This window comes from Rattus norvegicus, chromosome X, assembly GCF_036323735.1.
Source record: "Rattus norvegicus strain BN/NHsdMcwi chromosome X, GRCr8, whole genome shotgun sequence".
Lineage (NCBI taxonomy): Eukaryota > Metazoa > Chordata > Mammalia > Rodentia > Muridae > Rattus > Rattus norvegicus.
The window spans coordinates 109,529,136-109,552,173 of NC_086039.1; the positions used below are offsets into that span (position 1 = coordinate 109,529,136).

General features: G+C 54.9%; 1 protein-coding gene across 7 annotated transcripts in view; it reads left to right on the top strand.

The window, feature by feature from the left end:
• Window positions 1-23,038, top strand: part of Atg4a (autophagy related 4A, cysteine peptidase) — a 100,047-nt gene that overhangs the window by 75,424 nt on the left and 1,585 nt on the right. For 3 of the 7 annotated variants that reach the window (XR_005498061.2, XM_063280294.1, XM_039100047.2), the window contains 2 exons: window positions 18,481-18,626; window positions 22,874-22,982. Coding sequence is in view for 5 of the 7 variants with exons in the window: in XM_063280294.1 (XP_063136364.1) it covers window positions 18,481-18,626; window positions 22,874-22,982 (255 nt within the window). In the remaining 2 variants the exon portion in view is untranslated. Of the gene's footprint in view, window positions 1-18,480; window positions 18,648-19,643; window positions 19,707-22,873; window positions 22,983-23,038 lie in introns of those variants that run through there. The other 4 variants (XM_063280293.1, XM_039100045.2, NM_001126298.1 and 1 more) reach the window with 3 other exon arrangements.

Here is a 23,038-nt window from a genome sequence, read left to right on the forward strand (position 1 = left end):
AGAGAGGGGCAGAGAGGCAGAGGCAGAGAGGCAGAGGCAAAGGGGCAGAGGGGCAGGTGCTAAGGCAGGGGCAGAGAGGCAGAGAGAGGCAGAGAGGGGCAGAGAGGCTGTGAGGCAGAGAGGCAGAGAGAGGCAGAGGAGCAGAGAGGCAGAGAGGGGCAGAGAGAAGCAGAGAGGCAGAGAGAGGCAGATAGGCAGAGAGTGGCAGAGTGTCTGAGAAGCAGAGAGGGGTAGAGAGCAGAGAGGGGCAGAGAGAGGCAGAGGGGCAGACAGGCAGTGGCAGAGAGGCAGAGAGGCAGAGAGGGGCAGAAAGTGGCAGAGAGGCAGAGAGAGGCAGAGACAGAGAGTCAGAGAGGCAGAGAGGCAGAGACAGAGGCAGAGAGTCAGAGAGGCAGAGAGGCAGGGTCAGGGTCAGGGTCAGGGGCAGAGGTAGAGGCAGAGATAGAGAGGCAGAGAGGCAGAGGCGGGTGCAGAGGCAGAGGCAGAGACAGAGAGACAGAGAAGCAGAGAGGGGCAGAGAGGCAGAGAGTCAGGGAGTAGAGGCAGAGAGGCAGAGACAGAGGAAGGGGCAGAGGCAGAGATAGAGAGGCAGAGAGGCAGAGATGTGCAGAGAGGTGCAAAGAGGCAGAGGCAGAGGCAGAGAGGGAGAGAGGCAGAGAGTCAGGGAGGCAGAGGCAGTGGCAGGGGCAGGGGCAGGGGCAGAGGCAGAGACAGAGACAGAGTGGCATGGTAGAGAGGCAGAGAGGGCCAGAGAGGCAGAGAGGCAGAGAGAGGCAGAGGGGCAGAGACAGAGAGGTAGAGAGGCAGAGGCAGAGAGGCAGAGAGGCAGAGAGGCAGAGGTAGTGGCAAGGGCAGGGGCAGGGGGAGAGTCAGAGACAGAGACAGAGAGGCAGAGAGGGGCAGAGAGGCAGAGAGGCAGGGAGGGGCAGAGGGAGCCAGAGAGGCAGAGAGGGCTAGGGAGAGGCAGAGAGAGGCAGCGAGGCAGAGAGGCAGAGAAGGGCAGAGAGAGGCAGAGTGGCAGAGAGTCAGAGAGGCAGAGGCAGAGGGGCAGAGTCACAGAGAGGCAGAGAGGCAGAGAGGGTTAGGGAGAGGCAGAGAGAGGCAGAGAGGGAGAGAGGGTCAGGGAGAGGCAGAGAGAGGCAGAGAGGGAGAGAGGTCGAGAAGGGCCGAGAGAGGCAGAGTGGCAGTGAGGCAGAGAGGCAGAGATGGGCAGAGCTAGGCAAAGGAACAGAGGCAGAGAGGCAGGGAGGCAGAGTCTGTCAGAGAGGGGCACAGAGAGGCAGTTAGGGGCAGAGAGGTGCAGAGAGAGGCAGAGAGGGGCAGAGAGAGCCATAGAGGCAGAGAGGCAGAGAGGGTCAGAGAGAGGCAGAGAGGCAGAGAGGCAGAGAGGCAGAGAAGGAGGAGAGGGGCAGAGAGAGGCAGAGTGGCAGAGAGGCAGAGGAAAAGACAGAGAGTCAGAGGCAGAGAGGGGCAGAGAGGCAGAGTCACAGAGGCAGAAGGTCAGAGAGAGTCAGAGAGGTCAGAGAGAGGCAGAGAGAGGCAGAGAGGCAGGAGAGGGGCAGAGAGAGTCAGAGTGGCAGAGATGCAGAGGCAGAGACAGAGATGCAGAGGCAGAGAGGCAGAGAGGTAGAGGCAGAGACAGAGAGTCAGAGGCAGAGAGGTAATGAGGCAGAGAGAGGTAGACAGGCAGAGAGGCAGAGAAGGAGGAGAGGGGCAGAGAGAGGCAGAGTAGCAGAGAGGCAGAGGAAGAGACAGAGAGTCAGAGGCAGAGAGGTAGAGAGGCAGAGAGGCAGAGTCACAGAGGCAGAAGGTCAGAGAGAGTCAGAGAGGTCAGAGAGAGGCAGAGAGAGGCAGAGAGGCAGGAGAGGGGCAGAGAGAGTCAGAGTGGCAGAGATGCAGAGGCAGAGACAGAGATGCAGAGGCAGAGAGGCAGAGAGATAGAGGCAGAGACAGAGAGTCAGAGGCAGAGAGGTAATGAGGCAGAGAGAGGTAGAGAGGCAAAAAGGCAGAGAGGCAGGGGCAGGGGCAGAGGCATACGCAGAGACAGAGAGGCAGAGAGGCAGAGAGGTGCAGAGAGTCAGAGACGGGCAGAGAGTCAGAGAGGCAGAGAGTCAGAGAAGTTCAGAGAGAGGCAGAGAGGCAGAGAGGGTCAGGGAGAGGCAGAGAGGCAGAGAGAGGCAGAGAGGCAGAGAGGGGCAGAGAGAGGCTGAGTGGCAGAGTGGCAGAGGCAGAGATAGAGAGGCAGAGAGGCAGAGGCAAAGAGGCAGAGATAGAGAGGCAGAGTGGCAGAGGCAGAGGCAGATGCACAGAGGCAGTTGCAGGGGCAGAGGCAGAGGCAGAGACGGAGAAGGAGAGAGTCAGAGAGGGTCAGAGAGAGGCAGAGAGGCAGAGAGGGTCAGAGAGAGGCAGAGAGGCAGAGAGAGTCAGAGAAGCAGAGAGGGATAGAGAGGCAGAGAGGGTCAGGGAGAGGCAGAGAGAGTCCGACAGGCAGAGAGGCAGAGAAGGGCAGAGAGAGGCAGAGTGGCAGAGAGGCAGAGAGGCAGGCGCAGGCGCAGGGGCAGTGGTAGAGGCAGAGACAAAGGCAGAGGCAGAGAGTCAGAGAGGGTCAGAGAGAGGCAGAGAGGCAGAGAGAGGCAGAGAGGGAGAGAGGTCGAGTAGGGCCGAGAGAGGCAGAGTGGCAGAGAGGCAGTGGCAGAGAGGCAGAGAGGGAGAGAGGGAGAGAGGTCGAGAAGCGTCGAGGGAGGCAGAGTGGCAGAGAGGCAGAGAGGCAGAGATGGGCAGAGCTAGGCAAAGGGACAGAGGCAGAGCAGGCAGAGAGGCAGAGAGGCAGTCTGTCAGAGAGGGGAACATAGAGGCAGTTAGGGGCAGAACTGGGCAGAGAGAGGCAGAGGGGGGCAGTGAGAGGCAGAGAGGTAGAGAGGCAGAGGCAGAGACAGATTGGCAGAGAGTGGCAGACAGAGCCAGAGAGGCAGATTGGCAGAGAGGGTCAGAGAGAGGCAGAGAGGCAGAGAGGCAGAGAAGGAAGAGAGAGGCAGAGTGGCAGAGAGGCAGAGGCAGAGACAGATAGTCAGAGGCAGAGAGGTAGAGAGGCAGAGAGGGGCAGAGAGGCGCAGAGAGATGTAGAGAGGCAGAAAGGCAGAGAGGCAGAGAGTCAGAGAGGGTCAGAGAGAGGCAGAGATGTCAGAGAGAGGCAGAGAGGCAGGAGAGGGGCAGAGAGAGGCAGAGTGGCAGTGAAGCAGAGGCAGAGACAGGCAGAGGCAGAGAGGCAGAGCGGCAGTGATGGGCAGAGAGGCAGAGAGGCAGAGAGGTAGAGAGGCAGAGAGGGGCAGAGAGGCACGGGCAGGGGCAGAGGCATAGGCAGAGACAGAGAGGCAGAGAGCAGCAGTGAGGGGCAGAGAGGCAGAGAGCGGCAGTGAGGGGCAGAGAGGCAGAGAGGGGCAGAGAGGGGCAGAGAGGGGTAGAGAGGCAGAGAGTCAGAGTCAGAGAGGCAGTGAGTTAGAGGGGTTCAGAGAGAGTCATAGAGGCACAGAAGGTCAGGGAGAGGCAGAGAGGCAGAGAGGGGCAGAGAGAGGCTGAGTGGCAGAGTGGCAGAGGCAGGGACAGAGAGGCAGAGGCAGAGATGCAGAGGGGTAGAGTCGCAGAGAGGCAGAGAGTCAGAGAGGCAGAGGCAGATGCAGAGGCACAGAGGCAGTTGCAGGGCCAGGGGCAGAGGCACAGGCAGAGACAGAGAGGGAGAGAGTCAGAGAGAGGCAGAGACGCAGAGAGGGTCAGAGAGAGTCAGAGAGGTAGAGAGGCAAAGAGGGATAGAGAGGCGGAGATGGTCAGGGAGAGGCAGAGAGAGGCAGACAGGCAGAGAGGCAGAGAAGGACAGAGAGAGGCAGAGTGGCAGAGAGGCAGAGAGGCAGAGGCAGAGAGGCAGGGTCAGGCGCAGGGGCAGGGGCAGAGCCAGAGACAGAGGTAAAGGCAGAGTGTCACAGAGGGTCAGAGAGAGGCAGAGAGGCAGAGAGGTTCACGGAGTGGCTGGGAGAGGCACAGAGGCAAAGAGGCAGAGAGAGGCAGAGGGGCAGAGAGAGGCAGAGAGGCAGAGAGGCAGAGGCAGAGACATAGAGGCATTGAGATGAAAGAGCGTACCCCTAAATGGGGGACGTGTCTTTCGCTCCAATGGTGGGATGGGGTTCCTTCAGGAATCACGATTAGCCATTCTTGATGTAACAGCAGGAGGTAGCTTTATTAAGGAGATCCCGGGTCTTATCGGGATCCCGGGTCGACACGTATCTCACACAGGAGACAGAGGAATCGACCCCGAGCCTCTTCAGGCAGGGGTTTATAGAGGAGAAGCCAGGGGGTTTCGCGTGGTTATCAGCAAGGGAAATGGGTACAAGGTCTCATCTGCAAGCAGTACATGCGGGCTGGGGTGTTCTCAATATAGGAGAACGTCTTATCTTTATCTGTAGAGCAGGGAGTCATCCGTCCGGATGCCCCCCCCCCTTCCTGGAACAATCCTTATCTTTATCTGTAGAGCAGGGAGTCATCCGTCCGGATGGCCCCCGACTCAAAGGAGATGGTGGCTGCCAGTCCCTGGAACAATCCCTCGACCTTGCTTTTGGGCTTGGCTGGGCACATCTCAGGCCAGCTCTGTCCTGCCCCCTTATCTGCTGTTCTTTTGCAGTTTTTATGAAGTTTTTATTTTAACTCTTCTGCTCCAAATGGTCCGGCAAGCCCTATAGTCTCCCTTAGGTAGTCCGGACCTTGTTTATGACTAACTTTTTGAAATTTAACTCTTCAGAGGCAGAGGTAGAGTGGCAGAGAGGCAGAGAGGCAGAGGCAGAGAGGCAGAGGCAGAGAGGCAGAGGCAGAGAGGGACAGAGAGAGGCAGAGAGGGGCAGAGAGAGGCAGGGAGGCAGAGAGGCAGAGAGAAGCAGAGGCAGAGGCAGAAAGGCAGAGGCAGAGGCAGAGGGGCAGGGGCAGAGGGGGGCAAGGAGTCAGAGAGGGGCAGAGAGGGGCAGAGAGGCAGAGGCAGAGAGGCAGAGGGTCAGAGAGAGGCAGAGGGTCAGAGAGAGGCAGAGAGGTCAGAGAGAGGCAGAGAGAGGCAGGAGAGGGGCAGAGAGAGTCAGAGTGGCAGAGAGGCAGAGGCAGAGACAGAGATGCAGAGAGGCAGAGGCAGAGACCGAGAGTCAGAGGCAGAGAGGTAGAGAGGCAGAGAGGGGCAGAGAGAGGCAGAAAGGCAGAGAGGCAGGGGCAGAGGCATAGGCAGAGACAGAGGCAGAGAGTGGCAGTGCTGGGCAGAGAGGCAGAGAGTCAGACACGGTCAGAGAGAGGCAGAGAGGTCAGAGAGAGGCAGAGAGGCAGAGAGGCAGAGAGGGGCAGAGAGAGGCAGAGTGGCAGAGAGGCAGAGGCAGAGACAGAGAGACAGAGAGGCAGAGAGGCAGAGAGGCAGTGATGGGCAGAGAGGCAGAGAGGGGCAGAGAGAGGCTGAGTGGCAGAGTGGCAGAGGCAGAGACAGAGAGGGAGAGAGTCAGAGAGCTTCAGAGAGAAGCAGAGAGGCAGAGAGGGTCAGAGAGAGGCGGAGAGGGTCAGGGAGAGGCAGAGAGGGGCAGAGAGGGAGAGAGGCCGAGATGGCCGAGAGAGGCAGAGTGGCAGAGAGGCAGAGAGGCAGAGGTGCAGAGAGGCAGAGGCAGAGTGGCAGAGAGGCATGAGCAGGGGCAGGGGCACAGACAGAGAGGCAGTGGGAGAGAGGCAGAGAGGCAGAGGCAGAGGCAGAGAGGCAGGGGCAGGGTCAGGGTCAGGGGCAGAGGCAGAGGCAGAGACAGAGAGGCAGAGAGGGTCAGAGAGAGGCAGAGAGGAAGAAAGGGTCAGAATGAGGCTGAGAGAGGCAGAGAGGGGCAGAGAGAGGCAGAGACAGAGAGGCAGAGGGGCAGAGAGGCAGAGGGACAGAGAGGCAGAGGGGCAGAGAGGCAGAGAGGCAGAGAGGCAGAGAGGCAGAGAGGGGCAGAGAGTCAGAGAGGCAGAGGCAGAGAGGCAGAGGCAGGGGCAAGGGCAGAGACCGAGGCAGAGACAGAGAGGCTGAGAGGCAGAGAGGCAGAGAGGGACAGAGCTAGACTGAGGGACAGAGAGGCAGAGGGGCAGAGAGGCAGAGAGGCAGAGTCTGTCAGAGAGGGGCACAGAGAGGCGCAGAGAGGGTCAGAGAGAGGCAGAGGGGGGGCGAAGAGAGGCAGAGAGGTAGAGAGCAGAGGCAGAGACAGAGAGGCAGAGAGGGGCAGAGAGAGGCAGAGAGGCAGAGAGGCAGAGAGGCAGAGACGGTCAGAGAGAGGCAGAGAGGCAGAGAGGGAGGAGAGGGGCAGAGAGAGGCAGAGTGGCAGAAAGGCAGTGAGGCAGGGGCAGGGGCAGAGTCATAGGCAGAGACAGAGAGGCAGAGAGTGTCAGTGCAGGGCAGAGAGGCAGAGAGGCAGAGAGGGTCAGAGAGGGTCAGAGAGAGGCAGAGAGGGTCAGAGAGAGGCAGAGAGGGTCAGAGAGAGGCAGAGAGTTCAGAGAGAGGGAGAGAGAGGAAGAGAGGCAGGAGAGGGGCAGAGAGAGGCAGAGTGGCAGAGAGGCAGAGGCAGAGACAGAGAGGCAGAGGCAGAGAGGCAGTGATGGGCAGAGAGGCAGAGGCAGAGAGGCAGAGGGTCAGAGAGAGGCCGAGAGGCAGAAGAGGGTCAGAGAGAGGCAGAGAGGGGCAGAGAGGGGCAGAGAGGCAGAGAGGCAGAGGCAGAGAGGCAGAGGGTCAGAGAGAGGCAGAGGGTCAGAGAGAGGCAGAGAGGTCAGAGAGAGGCAGAGAGAGGCAGGAGAGGGGCAGAGAGAGTCAGAGAGGCAGAGGCAGAGACAGAGATGCAGAGAGGCAGAGGCAGAGACAGAGAGTCAGAGGCAGAGAGGTAGAGAGGCAGAGAGGGGCAGAGAGAGGCAGAAAGGCAGAGAGGCAGGGGCAGAGGCATAGGCAGAGACAGAGGCAGAGAGTGGCAGTGCTGGGCAGAGAGGCAGAGAGTCAGACACGGTCAGAGAGAGGCAGAGAGGTCAGAGAGAGGCAGAGAGGCAGAGAGGCAGAGAGGGGCAGAGAGAGGCAGAGTGGCAGAGAGGCAGAGGCAGAGACAGAGAGACAGAGAGGCAGAGAGGCAGAGAGGCAGTGATGGGCAGAGAGGCAGAGAGGGGCAGAGAGAGGCTGAGTGGCAGAGTGGCAGAGGCAGAGACAGAGAGGGAGAGAGTCAGAGAGCGTCAGAGAGAAGCAGAGAGGCAGAGAGGGGCAGAGAGAGGCGGAGAGGGTCAGGGAGAGGCAGAGAGGGGCAGAGAGGGAGAGAGGCCGAGATGGCCGAGAGAGGCAGAGTGGCAGAGAGGCAGAGAGGCAGAGGTGCAGAGAGGCAGAGGCAGAGTGGCAGAGAGGCATGAGCAGGGGCAGGGGCACAGACAGAGAGGCAGTGGGAGAGAGGCAGAGAGGCAGAGGCAGAGAGGCAGAGAGGCAGTGATGGGCAGAGAGTCTGAGAGGCAAAGAGGATCAGAGAGGGGCAGAGAGGCAGAGAGGCAGAGGCAGAGAGGCAGAGAAGCAGAGAGAGGCATAGAGTTCAGAGAGAGGCAGAGAGGCAGAGAGAGGCAGAGAGGCAGGAGAGGGGCAGAGAGAATCAGAGTGGTAGAGATGCAGAGGCAGAGACAGAGATGCAGAGGCAGAGAGCCAGAGGGAGAGACAGAGAGTCAGAGGTAGAGAGGCAGAGAGGGGCAGAGAGAGGTAGAGTTTTAGAGAGGCAGAGAGGCAGAGAGGCTGAGAGGCAGAGGCAGAAAGGCAGAGGCAGAGAGGCAGAGAGGCAGGGGCAGGAGCAGGGGTAGAGGCAGAGGCAGAGAGGCAGGGGCAGGGGCAGAGGCAGAGGCAGAGACAGAGGCTGAGGCAGAGAGTCAGAGAAGGTCAGAGAGATGCAGAGAGGCAGAGAAGGTCAGGGAGAGGCAGAGAGAGTCAGAGAGTCAGAGAGGGTCAGAGAGATGCAGAGAGGCTGAGAAGGTCAGGGAGAGGCAGAGAGAGGCAGAGAGGGAGAGAGGCCGAGAGAGGCAGAGTGGCAGAGAGGCAGAGGTGCAGAGAGGAAGAGGCAGAGTTGCAGAGAGGCAGGAGCAGGGGCAAGGGCACAGACAGAGAGGCAATGGGAGAGAGGCAGAGAGGCAGAGCAGAGGCAGAGAGGCAGAGAGGCAGGGGCAGAGGGAGAGGCAGAGGCAGAGAGGCAGAGAGGCAGGGGCAGAGGGAGAGGCAGAGGCAGAGGCAGAGACAGAGAGGCAGAGGCAGAGAGGCAGAGGTGTAGAGTCGCAGAGAGGCAGAGCTGGGCAGAGAGGCAGAGAGGCAGAGGCAGATGCAGAGGCACAGAGGCAGTTGCAGGGGCAGGGGCAGGGGCAGAGGCAGAGGCAGAGACAGAGGCTGAGGCGGAGAGTCAGAGAGGGTCAGAGAGATGCAGAGAGGCAGAGGTCAGGGAGAGGCAGAGAGAGGCAGAGAGGGAGAGAAGCCGAGAAGGGCCGAGAGAGGCAGAGTGGCAGAGAGGCAGAGGTGCAGAGAGGCAGAGGCAGAGTGGCAGAGAGGCAGGGGCAGGGGCAGGGGCACAGACAGAAAGGCAATGGGAGAGAGGCAGAGAGGCAGAGGCAGAGGCAGAGAGGCAGAGAGGCAGGGGCAGAGGCAGAGGCAGAGACAGAGACAGAGAGGCAGAGAAGCAGAGAGGCAGAGAGGGTCAGGGAGAGGCAGAGAGGCAGAGAGGGGTAGAGAGAGGCTGAGTGGCAGAGTGGCAGAGGCAGAGACAGAGAGGCAGAGGCAGAGAGGCAGAGGGGTAGAGTCGCAGAGAGGCCGAGAGGGGCAGAGAGGCAGAGAGGCAGAGAGGGGCAGAGAGGCAGAGAGGCAGAGGCAGATGCAGAGGCACAGAGGCAGTTGCAGGGGCAGGGGCAGGTGCAGGGGCAGAGGCAGAGACAGAGACAGAGACAGAGAGGGAGAGAGTCAGAGAGCGTCAGAGAGAAGCAGAGAGGCAGAGAGGGTCAGAAAGAGGCGGAGAGGGTCAGGGAGAGGCAGAGAGGGAGAGAGGTCGAGAAGGGCCTAGAGAGGCAGAGTGGCAGAGAGGCAGAGGTGCAGAGAGGAAGAGGTGCAGAGAGGCAGAGGCGAGTGGCAGAGAGGCATGAGCAGGGGCAGGGGCACAGACAGAGAGGCAGTGGGAGAGAGGGAGAGAGGCAGAGGCAGAGAGGCAGGGGCAGGGTCAGGGGCAGAGGCAGAGGCAGAGGCAGAGACAGAGGGGCAGAGAAGGAGAGAGGCAGAGAGGGTCAGAGAGAGGCAGAGAGGAAGAAAGGGTCAGAGAGAGGCAGAGAGGCAGGGAGGGGCAGAGAGGGGCAGAGAGGGGCAGAAAGGCAGAGAGGCAGAGACAGAGGCAGAGGGGCAGAGAGGCAGAGGCGCAGAGAGGCAGAGAGGCAGAGAGGCAAAGAGCGGTAGAGAGGGGCAGAGCGGCAGAGAGCGGCAGAGAGGGGCAGAGAGTCAGAGAGGCAGAGGCAGAGGCAGAGAGGCAGAGGCAGGGGCAAGGGCAGAGACCGAGGCAGAGACAGAGAGGCAGAGAGTCAGAGAGGCAGAGAGGGGCAGAGCTAGACAAAGGGACAGAGAGGCAGAGGGGCAGAGAGGCAGAGAGGCAGAGTCTGTCAGAGAGGGGCACAGAGAGGCAGTTAGGGGCAGAGAGGGGCAGAGAGAGGCAGAGGGGGGGCAAAGAGAGGCAGTTAGGGGCAGAGAGAGGCAGAGGGGGGGCAAAGAGAGGCAGAAAGGCAGAGAGGCAGAGACAGAGAGGCAGAGGGGCAGAGACAAAGAGGCAGAGGGGCAGAGAGGCAGAGGCGCAGAGAGGCAGAGGGGCAGAGAGGCAGAGAGGCAGAGAGGCAGAGAGGCAAAGAGCGGTAGAGAGGGGCAGAGCGGCAGAGAGGGGCAGAGAGTCAGAGAGGCAGAGGCAGAGGCAGAGAGGCAGAGGCAGAGAGGCAGAGGCAGGGGCAAGGGCAGAGACCGAGGCAGAGACAGAGAGACAGAGAGACAGAGAGGCAGAGAGGCAGAGAGGCAGAGAGGGGCAGAGCTAGACAGAGGGACAGAGAGACAGAGGGGCAGAGAGGCAGAGAGGCAGAGTCTGTAAGAGAGGGGCACAGAGAGGCAGTTAGGGGCAGAGAGGGGCAGAGAGAGGCAGAGGGGGGGCAAAGAGAGGCAGAGAGGTAGAGAGGCAGAGGCAGAGACAGAGAGGCAGAGAGGGGCCAAGAGAGCCAGAGAGGCAGAGAGGGTCAGAGAGAGGCAGAGAGACAGAGAGAGGCAGAGAGGCAGAGAGGGATAGAGAGGCGGAGAGGGTCAGGGAGAGGCAGAGAGAGGCAGAGAGGGAGAGAGGCCGAGAAGGGCCGAGAGAGGCAGAGTGGCAGATAGGCAGAGAGGCAGAGGCAGAGAGGCAGGGGCAGGAGCAGGGACAGGGTCAGAGGCAGAGCCAGAGGCAAACGCAGAGAGTCACAGAGGGTCAGAGAGAGGCCGAGAGGCAGAGAGGGCCAGGGAGAGGCAGAGAGGCAGAAAAGGGCAGAGAGAGGCAGAGAGGCAGAGAGGCAGAGAGGCAGGGGCAGGGACAGGGGCAGAGGCAGAGACAGAGGCAGAGAGTCACAGAGGGTCAGAGAGAGGCAGAGAGGCAGAGAGTGTCAGGGAGAGGCACAGAGGCAGAGAGGCAGAGAAGGGCAGAGAGAGGCAGAGTGGCAGAGAGACAGGCAAAGGCAGAGAGGCAGAGAGGCTGAGAGGCAGAGAGAGGCAGAGAGGCAGAGAGGCAGGGGCATGGGCATAGACAGAGAGGCAGTGGTAGAGAGGCAGAGGCTGAGAGTGGCAGAGCGAGGCAGAGAGGCAGAGGCAGAGAAGCAGAGAGCGGCAGAGAGGGGCAGAGAGTCAGAGAGGCAGAGACAGAGAGTCAGAGAGGCAGAGACAGAGAGGCAGAAAGGCAGAAAGGCAGATGCAGAGAGGTAGAGTGGGGAGGAGAGAGGCAGAGAGGCAGAGAGAGGTTGAGAGGCAGAGGCAGAGACATAGAGGCATTGAGGCAGAGGTGTGAGGCAGAGAGGCAGAGAGGCAGAGGTAGAGAGGCAGAGAGGCAGAGGCAGAGAGGCCGAGAGGCAGAGAGGCAGAGAGAGGCAGAGAGGCAGAGAGAGGCAGAGAGGCAGATTGGTGCAGAGAGAGGCAGAGAGGGGCAGAGAGAGGCAGGGAGGCAGAGAGGCAGAGAGAAGCAGAAGCAGAGGCAGAGGCAGAATGGCAGAGGCAGAGGCAGAATGGCCGGGGCAGATGGCGGCAAAGAGTCAGAGAGGGGCAGAGAGAGGCAGAGAGGGGCAGAGAGGCAGAGGCAGAGGGGCAGAGGGGCAGAGGGGCAGCGGCAGGGGCAGAGAGTCCGAGAGGGGCAGAGGGGCAGAGAGAGGCACAGAGGGGCAGAGAGAGGTTGAGAGGCAGAGGCAGAGAGGCCGAGGCCGAGGCAGGGGCAGAGGCAGAGGCAGAGAGGCAGAGGTAGAGATGCAGAGACAGAGACAGAGAGGAAGAGAGGTGCAGAGAGGCAGACAGGGAGAGAGGTAGAGAGGCAGAGAAGCAGAGGCAGAGATGCAGAGAGGCAGAGGGGCAGAGAGGGTCAGAAAGAGGCATAGAGGAGGAAAGGGTCAGAGAGAGGCAGAGAGGCAGAGAGGCAGAGAGGGGCAGAGAGAGGCAGAGAAGCAGAGACAGAGATGCAGAGAGGCAGAGGGGCAGAGGCGCAGAGGGGCAGAGAGGCAGAGAGGCAGAGGCAGAGGCAGAGAGGCAGAGGTAGAGGCAGAGAGGCAGAGGCAGAGAGCCACAGAGGCAGAGGCAGAGAGGCAGAGGCAGAGGCAGGGGCAAGGGCAGAGACCGAGGCAGAGACAGAGAGGCAGAGAGGCAGACAGGCAGAGAGGGGCAGAGCTAGGCAGAGGGACAGAGAGGCAGAGGGGCAGAGAGGCAGAGAGGCAGAGAGGCAGAGAGGCAGAGTCGGTCAGAGAGGGGCACAGAGAGGCAGTTAGGCACAGAGAGGTTCAGAGAGATGCAGAGGGGTGGCGAAGAGAGGCAGAGAGGTAGAGAGGCAGAGGCAGAGGCAGAGAGGGTCAGAGAGAGGCAGAGAGGCAGAGAGGGTCAGAGAGAGGCAGAGAAGCAGATATGGTCAGAGAGAGTCAAAGAGGGTCAGAGTGAGGCAGAGAGGCAGAGATGGAGGAGAGGGGCAGAGAGAGGCAGAGTAGCAGAGAGGCAGAGGAGGCAGAGACAGAGAGTCAGAGGCAGAGAGGTAGACAGGCAGAGAGGGACAGAGAGAGGCAGAGAGGCAGAAAGGCAGAGAGGCAGGGTCAGGGGCAGAGGCATAGGCAGAGACAGAGAGGCAGAGAGCAACAGTGCCGGGCAGAGAGGCAGAGAGTCAGCGAGGGTCAGAGGCTGGAGACGGGCAGAGAGAGGCAGAGAGGCAGAGGCAGAGACAGAGAGGTAGAGGCAGAGAGGCAGAGAGGCAGTGATGGGTAGAGAGGCAGAGAGGCAGAGAAGCAGAGAGGGACAGAGAGGGGCAGAGAGGCAGAGAGAAGCAGAAGCAGAGGCAGAGGCAGAGAGGCAGGGGCAGGGGCAGGGGCAGGGCAGGGGCAGAGGCAGAGGCAGAGACAGAGGCCGAGGCAGATAGTCAGAGAGGGTCAGAGAGAGGCAGCGAAGAAGAGTGGGTCAGGGAGAGGCAGAGAGAGGCAGAGAGGGAGAGAGGCCGAGAAGGGCCGAGAAAGGCAGAGTAGCAGAGAGGCAGAGAGGCAGAGGCAGAGAGGCAGGGGCAGGAGCAGGGACAGGGTCAGAGGCAGAGCCAGAGGCAAACGCAGAGAGTCACAGAGGGTCAGAGAGAGGCCGAGAGGCAGAGAGGGTCAGGGAGAGGCACAGAGGCAGAGAGGCAGAAAAGGGCAGAGAGAGGCAGAGAGGCAGAGAGGCAGAGAGGCAGAGAGGCAGAGAGGCAGAGATGCAGAGAGGCAGAGAGGCAGGGCCAGGGACAGGGGCAGAGGCAGAGACAGAGGCAGAGAGTCACAGAGGGTCAGAGAGAGGCAGAGAGGCAGAGAGTGTCAGGGAGTGTCAGGGAGAGGCACAGAGGCAGAGAGGCAGAGAAGGGCAGAGAGAGGCAGAGTGGCAGAGAGACAGGCAAAGGCAGAGAGGCAGAGAGGCTGAGAGGCAGAGAGAGGCAGAGAGGCAGAGAGGCAGGGGCATGGGCATAGACAGAGAGGCAGTGGCAGAGAGGCAGAGGCTGAGAGTGGCAGAGCGAGGCAGAGAGGCAGAGGCAGAGAAGCAGAGAGCGGCAGAGAGGGGCAGAGAGTCAGAGAGGCAGAGACAGAGAGTCAGAGAGGCAGAGACAGAGAGGCAGAGAGGCAGATGCAGAGAGGTAGAGTGGGGAGGAGAGAGGCAGAGAGGCGCAGAGAGGCAGAGGGGCAGAGAGAGGCAGAGAGGCAGAGGCAGAGACATAGAGGCATTGAGGCAGAGGTGTGAGGCAGAGAGGCAGAGAGGCAGAGGTAGAGAGGCAGAGAGGCAGAGGCAGAGAGGCCGAGAGGCAGAGAGGCAGAGAGAGGCAGAGAGGCAGATTGGTGCAGAGAGAGGCAGAGAGGGGCAGAGAGAGGCAGGGAGGCAGAGAGGCAGAGAGGCAGAGAGAAGCAGAAGTAGAGGCAGAGGCAGAGGCAGAATGGCAGAGGCAGAGGCAGAATGGCCGGGGCAGATGGCGGCAAAGAGTCAGAGAGGGGCAGAGAGAGGCAGAGAGGGGCAGAGAAAGGCAGAGAGGGGCAGAGAGGCAGAGGCAGAGAGGCAGATGCAAAGGGGCAGAGGGGCAGGTGCAAATGCAGGGGCAGAGAGGCAGAGAGAGGCAAAGAAGGGCAGCGAGGCTGTGAGGCAGAGGGGCAGAGAGAGGCAGAGGGGCAGAGAGGCAGAGAGAGGCAGAGAGGCAGAGAGGGGCACAGAGAGGCAGAGAGGCAGAGAGGGGCACAGAGAGGCAGAGAGGCAGAGAGAGGCAGAGAGAGGCAGAGGGGCAGAGAGGCAGAGAGGGGCGCAGAGGGGCAGAGAGGCAGAGATGGGCAGAGAGGCAGAGAGTGGCAGAAAGTGGCAGAGAGGCAGAGAGAGGCAGAGACAGAGGGGCAGAGAGGCAGAGACAGAGAGTCAGAGAGGCAGAGAGGCAGAGACAGAGGCAGAGAGTCAGAGAGGTAGAGAGGCAGAGGCAGAGGGGCAGAGGGGCAGAGGGGCCGCGGCAGGGGCAGAGAGTCCGAGAGGGGCAGAGGGGCAGAGAGAGGCACAGAGGGGCAGAGAGAGGTTGAGAGGCAGAGGCAGAGAGGCAGAGGCCGAGGCAGGGGCAGAGGCAGAGGCAGAGAGGCAGAGAGGCAGAGGCAGGAGCAGAGGCAGAGGCAGGAGCAGAGGCAGAGGCAGAGAGGCAGAGGTAGAGATGCAGAGACAGAGACAGAGAGGCAGAGAGGTACAGAGAGGCAGACATGGAGAGAGGTAGAGAGGCAGAGAAGCAGAGGCAGAGGCAGAGAGGCAGAGAGGGGCAGAGGGTTAGAGAGGCTTAGAGGCAGAGAGGCAGGGTCAGAGGCAGAGAGGCAGAGAGTTAGAGGCGGAGGCAGAGAGAGAGAGACAGAGGCAGAGAGGCTGAGGGGCAGGGGCAGAGCGGGGTAGAGAGTCAGAGAGGGGCAGAGAGGCAGAGGTAGTGAGGCAGTGGCAGAGGGGCAGAGGGATAGGGGCAAAGGCAGGGGCAGAGAGGCAGGGTGGGGCAGAGAGAGTCAGAGAGGTGCAGAGAGGCAGAGAAGGGCAGAGTGGCAGAGGAAGAGGCTGAGGCAGGGATGGGCAGAGAGGCAGAGGCAGAGATAGAGGCAGAGGCAGGGATGCGCAGAGATGCAGAGAGCGGCAGAGAGGTTGAGTGGCAGAGAGGCATGGGCAGAGGGGCAGAGAGGGGCAGAGAGGCAGAGAGGCAGAGGGGCAGAGCGGCAGAGTTGCAGAGGCAAGTGGATCTCTATGAATTTAAGCTCATCCTGGTTTACATAGTGAATTCCAGCCTAGTCAGTGCTATATACAGTGAGATCCTGTCTCTAAACCTGAACTAAAATAAAATGAAACAAAAGTAAACCCCCCAAAACAGCAGTATGAACATCTACTAACCTCCTAATATTGGCCCTAATGATTACTCATCTGTTTTCTGTAAATGGTAGAAATCTTACCACCTTACTCACTAGCTGTGACCAGAGACATTAAAAGCCCTGAAGACATGAACTGCTAGCTGGTCCATGCAGATCTCACTTGTTCATACATACTTTTCTGGACCTATTGAGATACAGGTGAAGTAGGTCTAAGATAGGACCTGAAATTTGCCTTCCTAAGTGTTTTCAGTGCTGCTGTTGGTCCACACTTTAAGAACCAGGATACCTGATGAGTGCTGAAGAGTATGAAAAAGGGAGGGATGTAACCAGTGAGACTTGGCACGGGGCATTCTCTTGTGGAAATGGACTGGTCAGACCCTGGGGGTCAGGAAAGTCATTAACTCAGACTGCTTGCTCACAAGAAAAAGTAGAGTAGCTGTGAGCAAGTGCCATGAGAGAATATGCAGAGAACAGTGTAGAGGGAGATCATCTCCCCACATCATTCCTTGGAGACTGGCATGATGGCAACACACAAAGCTGACTTAGTACATCAGACCCTTGCTAGCTAGTGGCTTGACTGCTGGAGGAAAAAAACAAAAAACAAAAAACAAAAAACTCAGGCTTGGGTTTCTCTCCTTTAAAATACACAAATACTCGACTCCCTGTTAGGTCATCTCATGGTAACTATTTGGCAACACGTTAGACATATAGTAAGTGTTCTGTGAGAGATGGCTCCACCCAACACCCCTGTCTTTCCTTAGTTCTTTGGTTCAGTCCTTCTGTGGAGCTTGCAACACAGCTGCCTCTGTTTCTGTAATGCTGCCATCTATTGGCGCAGCCTTAATACTACAACTTAATGGAAAGCCTGGAGCTCACAGTACCACTTATTTCTTTTTCTAAGTACAAACCCCAGTATTGGGCACGATGTACATTCAGATGCTCTCTTTGTCTAAGCTTTGGAGTTCCTATCAAACAATGTGATACAAAAATATGCAGCCACCACTATGACTTAGTGTCTGTGGGTTTCCCATGGCTAGGTCTGACTAACCATGGATCAGAAGTATTTGTGGGAAGAAGTCTGTACTGAACATGTGCATACTTTCCCAATAGTCATTATCACCAGAGAGAGGGAGGAGGGAGAGGAAGGAGAGGGAGGGAGGGAGAGAGAGGGAGATGGAGAAGGAGACAGAGATGGAAATGAGACAGGAGAGACACAGAGAGGCTATTTTTCATTTTACAATGGTGAAATGAAGATTAAGAGAGATCATTTTCTCAATGTCACTCGGGTAACAAGAAGTGAAGCCAGGATTTGATCCCAATTTGGTCATCTGGGTCTGTCCTCCCCACCCCTGATATTTTTCCTAAGGCCCTCCTGCCAAGTGGGCAGCTGGAGAAGGTCTAGATGTGGGAGGCTCTGGCCATGTTGATCCTCTGGCTGTCGGATTTTGCTTGCTCAGAAGGAAGGGGCTGTTTGTGTTCTACTCTTGGGTACAGGTTGCCATGTAGAGAGAGCTACAGCACTAGCTATGGTCTATGAAGATGGTTGACTAGTCTGCCTCTTCTCCACAAACCTCATTAGAGACCCGTAGTCTCAATGTCAACTTTTGGACATCATATGTCTTCTGCTGTATCTCTTATAGACACTCTCAGAAAAGAGGTACCCTGCAAAGCAGTCCCCTCCCCACTCATGGGAAAAGGTCATGTCTATACTCTGACAAGCTATTATCATTCCCAACACTTTCAACTTAAAGTACTCTGGTGGGTGGGTGGGTTCTACCCCCCTTGGGATTTCTCTTTCTATGTCTCCAACTTCCCTTTCCAATTCCCTTTATTGTGAGGTCCTAGGCTTCATGCTGCACATCTTGGCTTGTTGTTCTTTGGTGTGATCTGAGGCTATTGTGCTACTGTTCTCACCCACCGTGGTCCAGTGAGGAATTTATACATTGACTTTCATGTGGTAAATCCTATAGAGATGCTGACTTCTGTGCTTCTTAGCTACATTGTCTGGTTCAAAGTGAGATAATTAAAATGTCTTTATGATGGGTATTGTATTGCATACATTTCACAAAGGTGAACCTTTCTGGTTCTTATGGCTATGTAAGATACTAGATCAGGCCCCATGACAGCCATGGAAAACAACAGTGTTTGAAAGGGGAAAGAGGTAAACAGTTTGTCTTTATGAGACAGAAGAGTTACACTTTGCACCAGGCTTCGGCAACATAGTCTTTGCCAGTAGAATCACATAGATGTGCCCCTGCATGAAGTTCCAAAGTCTTAGGGGACATTTTCTTGCTGCCAGTAAATAATCTTTTATCACCTGACGGTTGAGGTCATAGAGATCCAGGTGGCCTTGGGGCTGGACAGGGAGATCAGGTGCTTCTTGAGGCATTTATGTCTATTTTGCAACAAAAGAACTGTCTGCCCTTTAACCATTAGATCAGGATGTTTTATCATCCAGATCTCCTCCACAGTCGTTGACGCTGAGCGTTTGCAGTTTAGTGAAGCATGACTTTCCTCTTACATGTGAAACTTAGTCATCTTGGACTTGAGTTTTGGCCCAGGGTTAGAATGTTTGCATAATATACACCAAGTCTTGAGTTTGATCCCCAGACACACACACACACACACACACACACACACACACACACACACACACACACACACACGTCAGCTAGTCATCCCAAGTAGTGTTTTCCAGTGAAGTTCATCTATACTGAAGTTTACGTGACAGAGGTTGTGTTTTCTGATGGGAACTAACAAGCTTGCTCACAATGACTAACCCACTAGCTAATTGTTAATCAGTGAGCCGGTGTCAGCTCATTGGGTTCTGATCCACAGAGGTTAGCATCCCTGTTGCGTGCGGGTAGAATATCCGTTGGAGGCCAAGGCCTTTTCCATTTCTAGAGATGATCTCTGAATCTGGATCTGAGAACCAGTGGTATGTCTCAAGATGTTTTCCAACACTGAAAGGTGTAGATCGCCCCCTTGTGGTATTGGAGCGCACAGCTTTGGGGATTCTCTGCAACTGCTGCTCACAGAGCCTGCCATACCATGCTGTCCTGTGTTCTGTCATCCCCACCTTTTCCAAACCTATCCCTTTTCATCTGGGCACTTGGATATAGAGGAGATGTTAGGTCAAGTTTCTCTTTGAATAATTAGATTTTGGCACACGTGGTTTCTCTCAAGCATGCTCACCGTGGCTTTGGGCTTCCTGTCATCCCATTCTCACTGTTGAAAGGGAAGGGGTTCGGAGAACTGGGGGTCAGGAGGGGAGGTTGTCTTTAGGACAGCAGTGGGGCCAGGACCAGTACTTCTTCAAAGAGTAACAGTGCCTTTATAAAATAGGTGACGAGCTCATTTTCTTGGATCCTCACACAACCCAGACCTTCGTTGATACTGAAGAGAGTGGACTAGTAGACGACCACACTTTCCATTGCCTGCAGTCTCCACAGCGGATGAGTATCCTGAACTTGGATCCTTCTGTGGCCTTGGTGGGTCAAGGAGCTTTTATGGTAACCTCTTTACAATAGGTTCCTTGGCAAGTGGTTGTTAGGGAGCACAGCAAGAGCATACTTGCTCAGCACCCCCAAATGAGGCACAGTGATATGGTAGGCAAAGAATGGACCCTGGAGACAGGCTTTTCACAGCAGGCCCCAAGATCTGCTACTTAACGATGTAGGAAAAGTCAGTTAACCTTTCTGAGCATCAGTCTTCACATGTCTAGGAGTAGGGACACACTGCTTCCCTCTTAATTTGGTTACGTGAGATGTAACATATATAGACAGTACAGGACCAGGCACAATATACTCACTGTATAAAGGTCAGTAGCATTAATATCTCTCATATTTCTCATCCTATTCCTTATTGCCTTCAAATGTTTGCCATATAAATTTAAGGTGGGTGAGGACTAGGAAGGGATAAGGGAGTAAGAGTCCTTGAGAGGTCAGCATCTATTTCTTGATGCCCAAGTGCAGGCTGTCTCAGGGTTGCTGGGGAAAGTGTGGTTGCTGTCAGCATACATTGAAAAGGGCTGTCTACATCCTCATCCCCTGTTTCATCCATCAGAGTACCAGTGACCAAGACTGAGCCGTAACCCTGTGTTCAGGACCATTCCTCCTACTGAGGGATGACTGTCAGGACAGAAGGACACTGCTGCTTCTTACAAGTTAAAATGTCCAGCAGTGTTGATGGCGGAGGGAGAAGGCAAGAAAGAAGCTAGAGACCAGGAGGAAGAGGGAGAATGAGTAATGGATGGAGGGAGGGAGGAGACAGGGGGAAGTAAGGGACAGAAAGGGAGGGAAGGAGGGAGAGGAGGGAAGAAGAGAAAGAATTGCAAGGTATGTGCAAATTTTATGCAGTGATTTAGGGGAGAGAGAAGACCAGCCAGTCAGACTTCATGTGCCACCAGGAAGATACATGGCAAGATGGTGGCCCACTTCCTAATTCTGGGAAAATAGCTCAATCTTGCAAAGGGGAATTCTAAGTAGTGTTCTTCTTCCTCACCCAAGGGATTTTTCTGCAAAGAAGAGAAAGACTTTGATAATTGGTGTAGTCTTGTTCAGAAGGTAAGTATGTATGGATTTTTAAAAGCAGCATAAACATGAAGGAAAGCTACTAGTGATGACTATGTTTTTAGTTATATAACAACATGAAAACAGTTTGTTATAAGATGAAAAAGAGCCTGTCCAATGTGGAGACCTGGACATAAGTTTGGGGAAAGTGAATAAAGACTTTTAAGTCTTTGCGTTTATCAGCCAAAAGATAGACTCAGCAGTGAAAGTTAGCATTGCAGCTCGCTAAGGCACCTGAAATGCTCAGCGAATATCAGGCAGTTCCAACCTCTAACTGCCCATTTCACATTGCTTAGTCAGCATTTCTTCCTTCCTGTGTTTGTAAAAGTGAGCAAAGAGACGAAAGTGCTTTCTAGGTGTTTAGTGGTTCATTTACAACCCAGTATATTTCATTGTGGTTTAGAGGACTTTTGATTCTATTAACTGGCTTGTTTATATAAAATACAGGCACATGGCCACTGAAAGGGGTTAGCATTTGCAGAAATGTGATAAGTGATTACTTTCTGGTTTTGGTATATTGTTTAATAGAGAATTATTACATTGGTTCACCAGTCTCTGTATCCATTTCCCTCATTGTCAGTCTCTAACACATACAATATCGACGTCATATATTGCTATACATTCACTGAATGAATGAATGAAGGGGGATCACAGGGAGTGATTATTTAAAGCATCAGGTTGGGTACCTGAGACACGAAGCTCTAGCTCTAAAACTAAAGGATCACAGGAGCCCAGAATGCTATATACAAGGAGAGGAAATATTTTTCTTCATAATGAACACATAATTAGCACTTACATCCCTAATAGAACCTGTAACCTCAGATAATAGTTTAGTGAAATGAAATATAGAGTTTACAATTATTTATTTATTTGAGAGAAGCTATTGCTATGTGGTTCAGGCTAGCCTGGAATTCAGTATGAAGAACAGGCTGGCCTCAGACTTACGATACTTCTTCAACCTTCAGTGTACCTTAGATATGAGCCACCATGTCCAGTTCAAGAGAAATATTTCTTTATTTTATTTACATTTTAAATGTTATCACCTTTCCCAGTTTCCCCTCCAGAAACCTACTATCCAATTCCTCCTCCCCCTGATCCTATGAGGGTGCTCTGTCACCAACCCACCCACTTCTGCCTCCCCTCACTGGCATTCCCCTACATTGGGGCATCGAGCCTTGACAGAGCTAAGGCCCTCTCCTTCCATTCTCTGCTACATATGCCAATGGAGCCATAGGTCCATCCTTGTATACTCTTGGGGTGGTAGTATAGTCTCTGGGAGCTCTGGGGTGTTTGGTTGGTTGATGTTGATGTTCTTATGGGGTTTCAAACCCCTTCAACTACTTCAGTTCTTTCTCTAACTCCTCCATTGGGGACCCTGTCCTCAGTTCAATGGTTGGCTGCTGTGAGCATCTGCCTCTGTATTAGTCATGCTCTGGCAGAGCCTCTCAGGAGACAGCTATATCAGGCTCCTATCAGCATGCACTTCTTGGAATCAGCAATATTGTCTGGGTTTGGTGTCTGCATTTGGGATGACTTTTCCTTCAGTGTCAGCTCCACAATTTGAATCCATATTTTCTCCTATGAATATTTTCGTTCCCCCTTCTAAGAAGGCATGAAGCATCCACACTTTGGTCATCCTTCTTGAACTTCATGTGGTCTGTAAATTGTATCCTGGGTATTCTGAGTTTTGGATTATATCCACTTATCAGTGAGTGCATGCCATGTATGTTCCTTTGTGATTGGGTTACCTCACTCAGGGTGATATTTTCTAGTTCATTCCATTTGCCTATGAATTTCATAAAGTCATTGTTTTTGATAGCTGAGTAATATTCCATTGTATAGATGTACCACATTTTCTGTATCCATTCCTCTGTTGAAGGGCATCTGGGTTCTTTCCAGCTTCTGGCTATTATAAATAAGGCTGCTATGAATGTAGTGGAGCATGTGTCTTTTGGGTATATGCCCAGGAGTTGTATAGCTGGGTCCTCAGGTAGTGCAATGTCCAATTTTCTGAGGAACCACCAGACTGATTTCCAGAGTGATTGTACCAGCTTGCAGTTTGCTTTTGTGTGTCTGTGTGATCATGCCCTGTTTATTCAGATACCTATGGAGGCCAGAAGAGGGCATTGGGTTTTCTGGAGCCTTAGATACATATTGTGACCTACCCATTGTAGATGCTGGGTACTAAATTTGCTCCTGGAAGAACAGAGAGTGATCCCAACCACTGAGCTCCAAGAGAGTTATTTTTTAAAGGATGTGTTTCCATTTCAGAATGTAGTAAAGCTCTACATTCTGTTTGAAGCCAGATGACAATGTAATGATAGCTGTATCATTTACATTTTTCTTTTTTAAATATTTTTCTTTTTTAACTTTAAAATTAGTTTATAAATTTTATAAATAAAGCAGCATGTCAGAAGAAGGCATCAGATCCCATTACAGATGGTTGTGAGCAATCACCATGTGGTTGCTGGGATTTGAACTCAGGACCTCTGGAAGAGCAGTCAGTGCTCTTAACCTCTGAGCCATCACTCCAGCCCCTAGGATATGTTTCTTAAATTTGGACAAGAACTGAAAGCAAGCTAATTTATACCAGAATTCTGTTGGGGCATATTTAATTTAATTTAATTTAACTTAATTTAATTTAATTTAATGACTTTTTAAGGAACACCTCATCTGTTCACTGAGTTGACCCTGTATTCCCAGTAAACTCTCTGAGACCCATGATCAGTCCATACTAGGCTCCATTAGCTATGAGCTCCAGTGTCCTTCTTGCCTTATCGACAGAATCCAGAATTGAAGTCAGCCAGGGTTGTCAGATGATTCAAGTAGAGGATGAATGTATTTTTTAAAAAGATTTATCTATTTTATTTATATGAATACACTGTAGCTGTTTTCAGACACAACAGAAGAGGACATCAGGTCCAATTACAGATGGTTGTGAGCCACCATGTGGTTGCTGGGAATTGAACTCAGGACCTCTGGAAGAGCAGTCGGTGCTCTTACCTGCTGAGACATCTCTCCAGCCCTGAGGATGAATGTATTTGCTAGGTATTCTTTGTACACTTGCCAACTGCCAGGCTAAGCTCGGGATTTAGGTTCATGAATTGCGAACTAAACAGAAGAGTAGTAACTCCATGATATTTACAGCTGTTTCTTGGTCTACCCAGGAAATTCTAAAGGAGAATTTGAGGATGTTTGAATTAGTTCAGAAACATCCATCACACTGGCCTCCCTTTGTACCTCCAGCCAAGCCAGAAGTGACAACCACAGGGGCAGGTAAGCTGTTTTTGTAAGCTCTTGGCCAGCAGACCCAACATGTTATAATCGTTTGT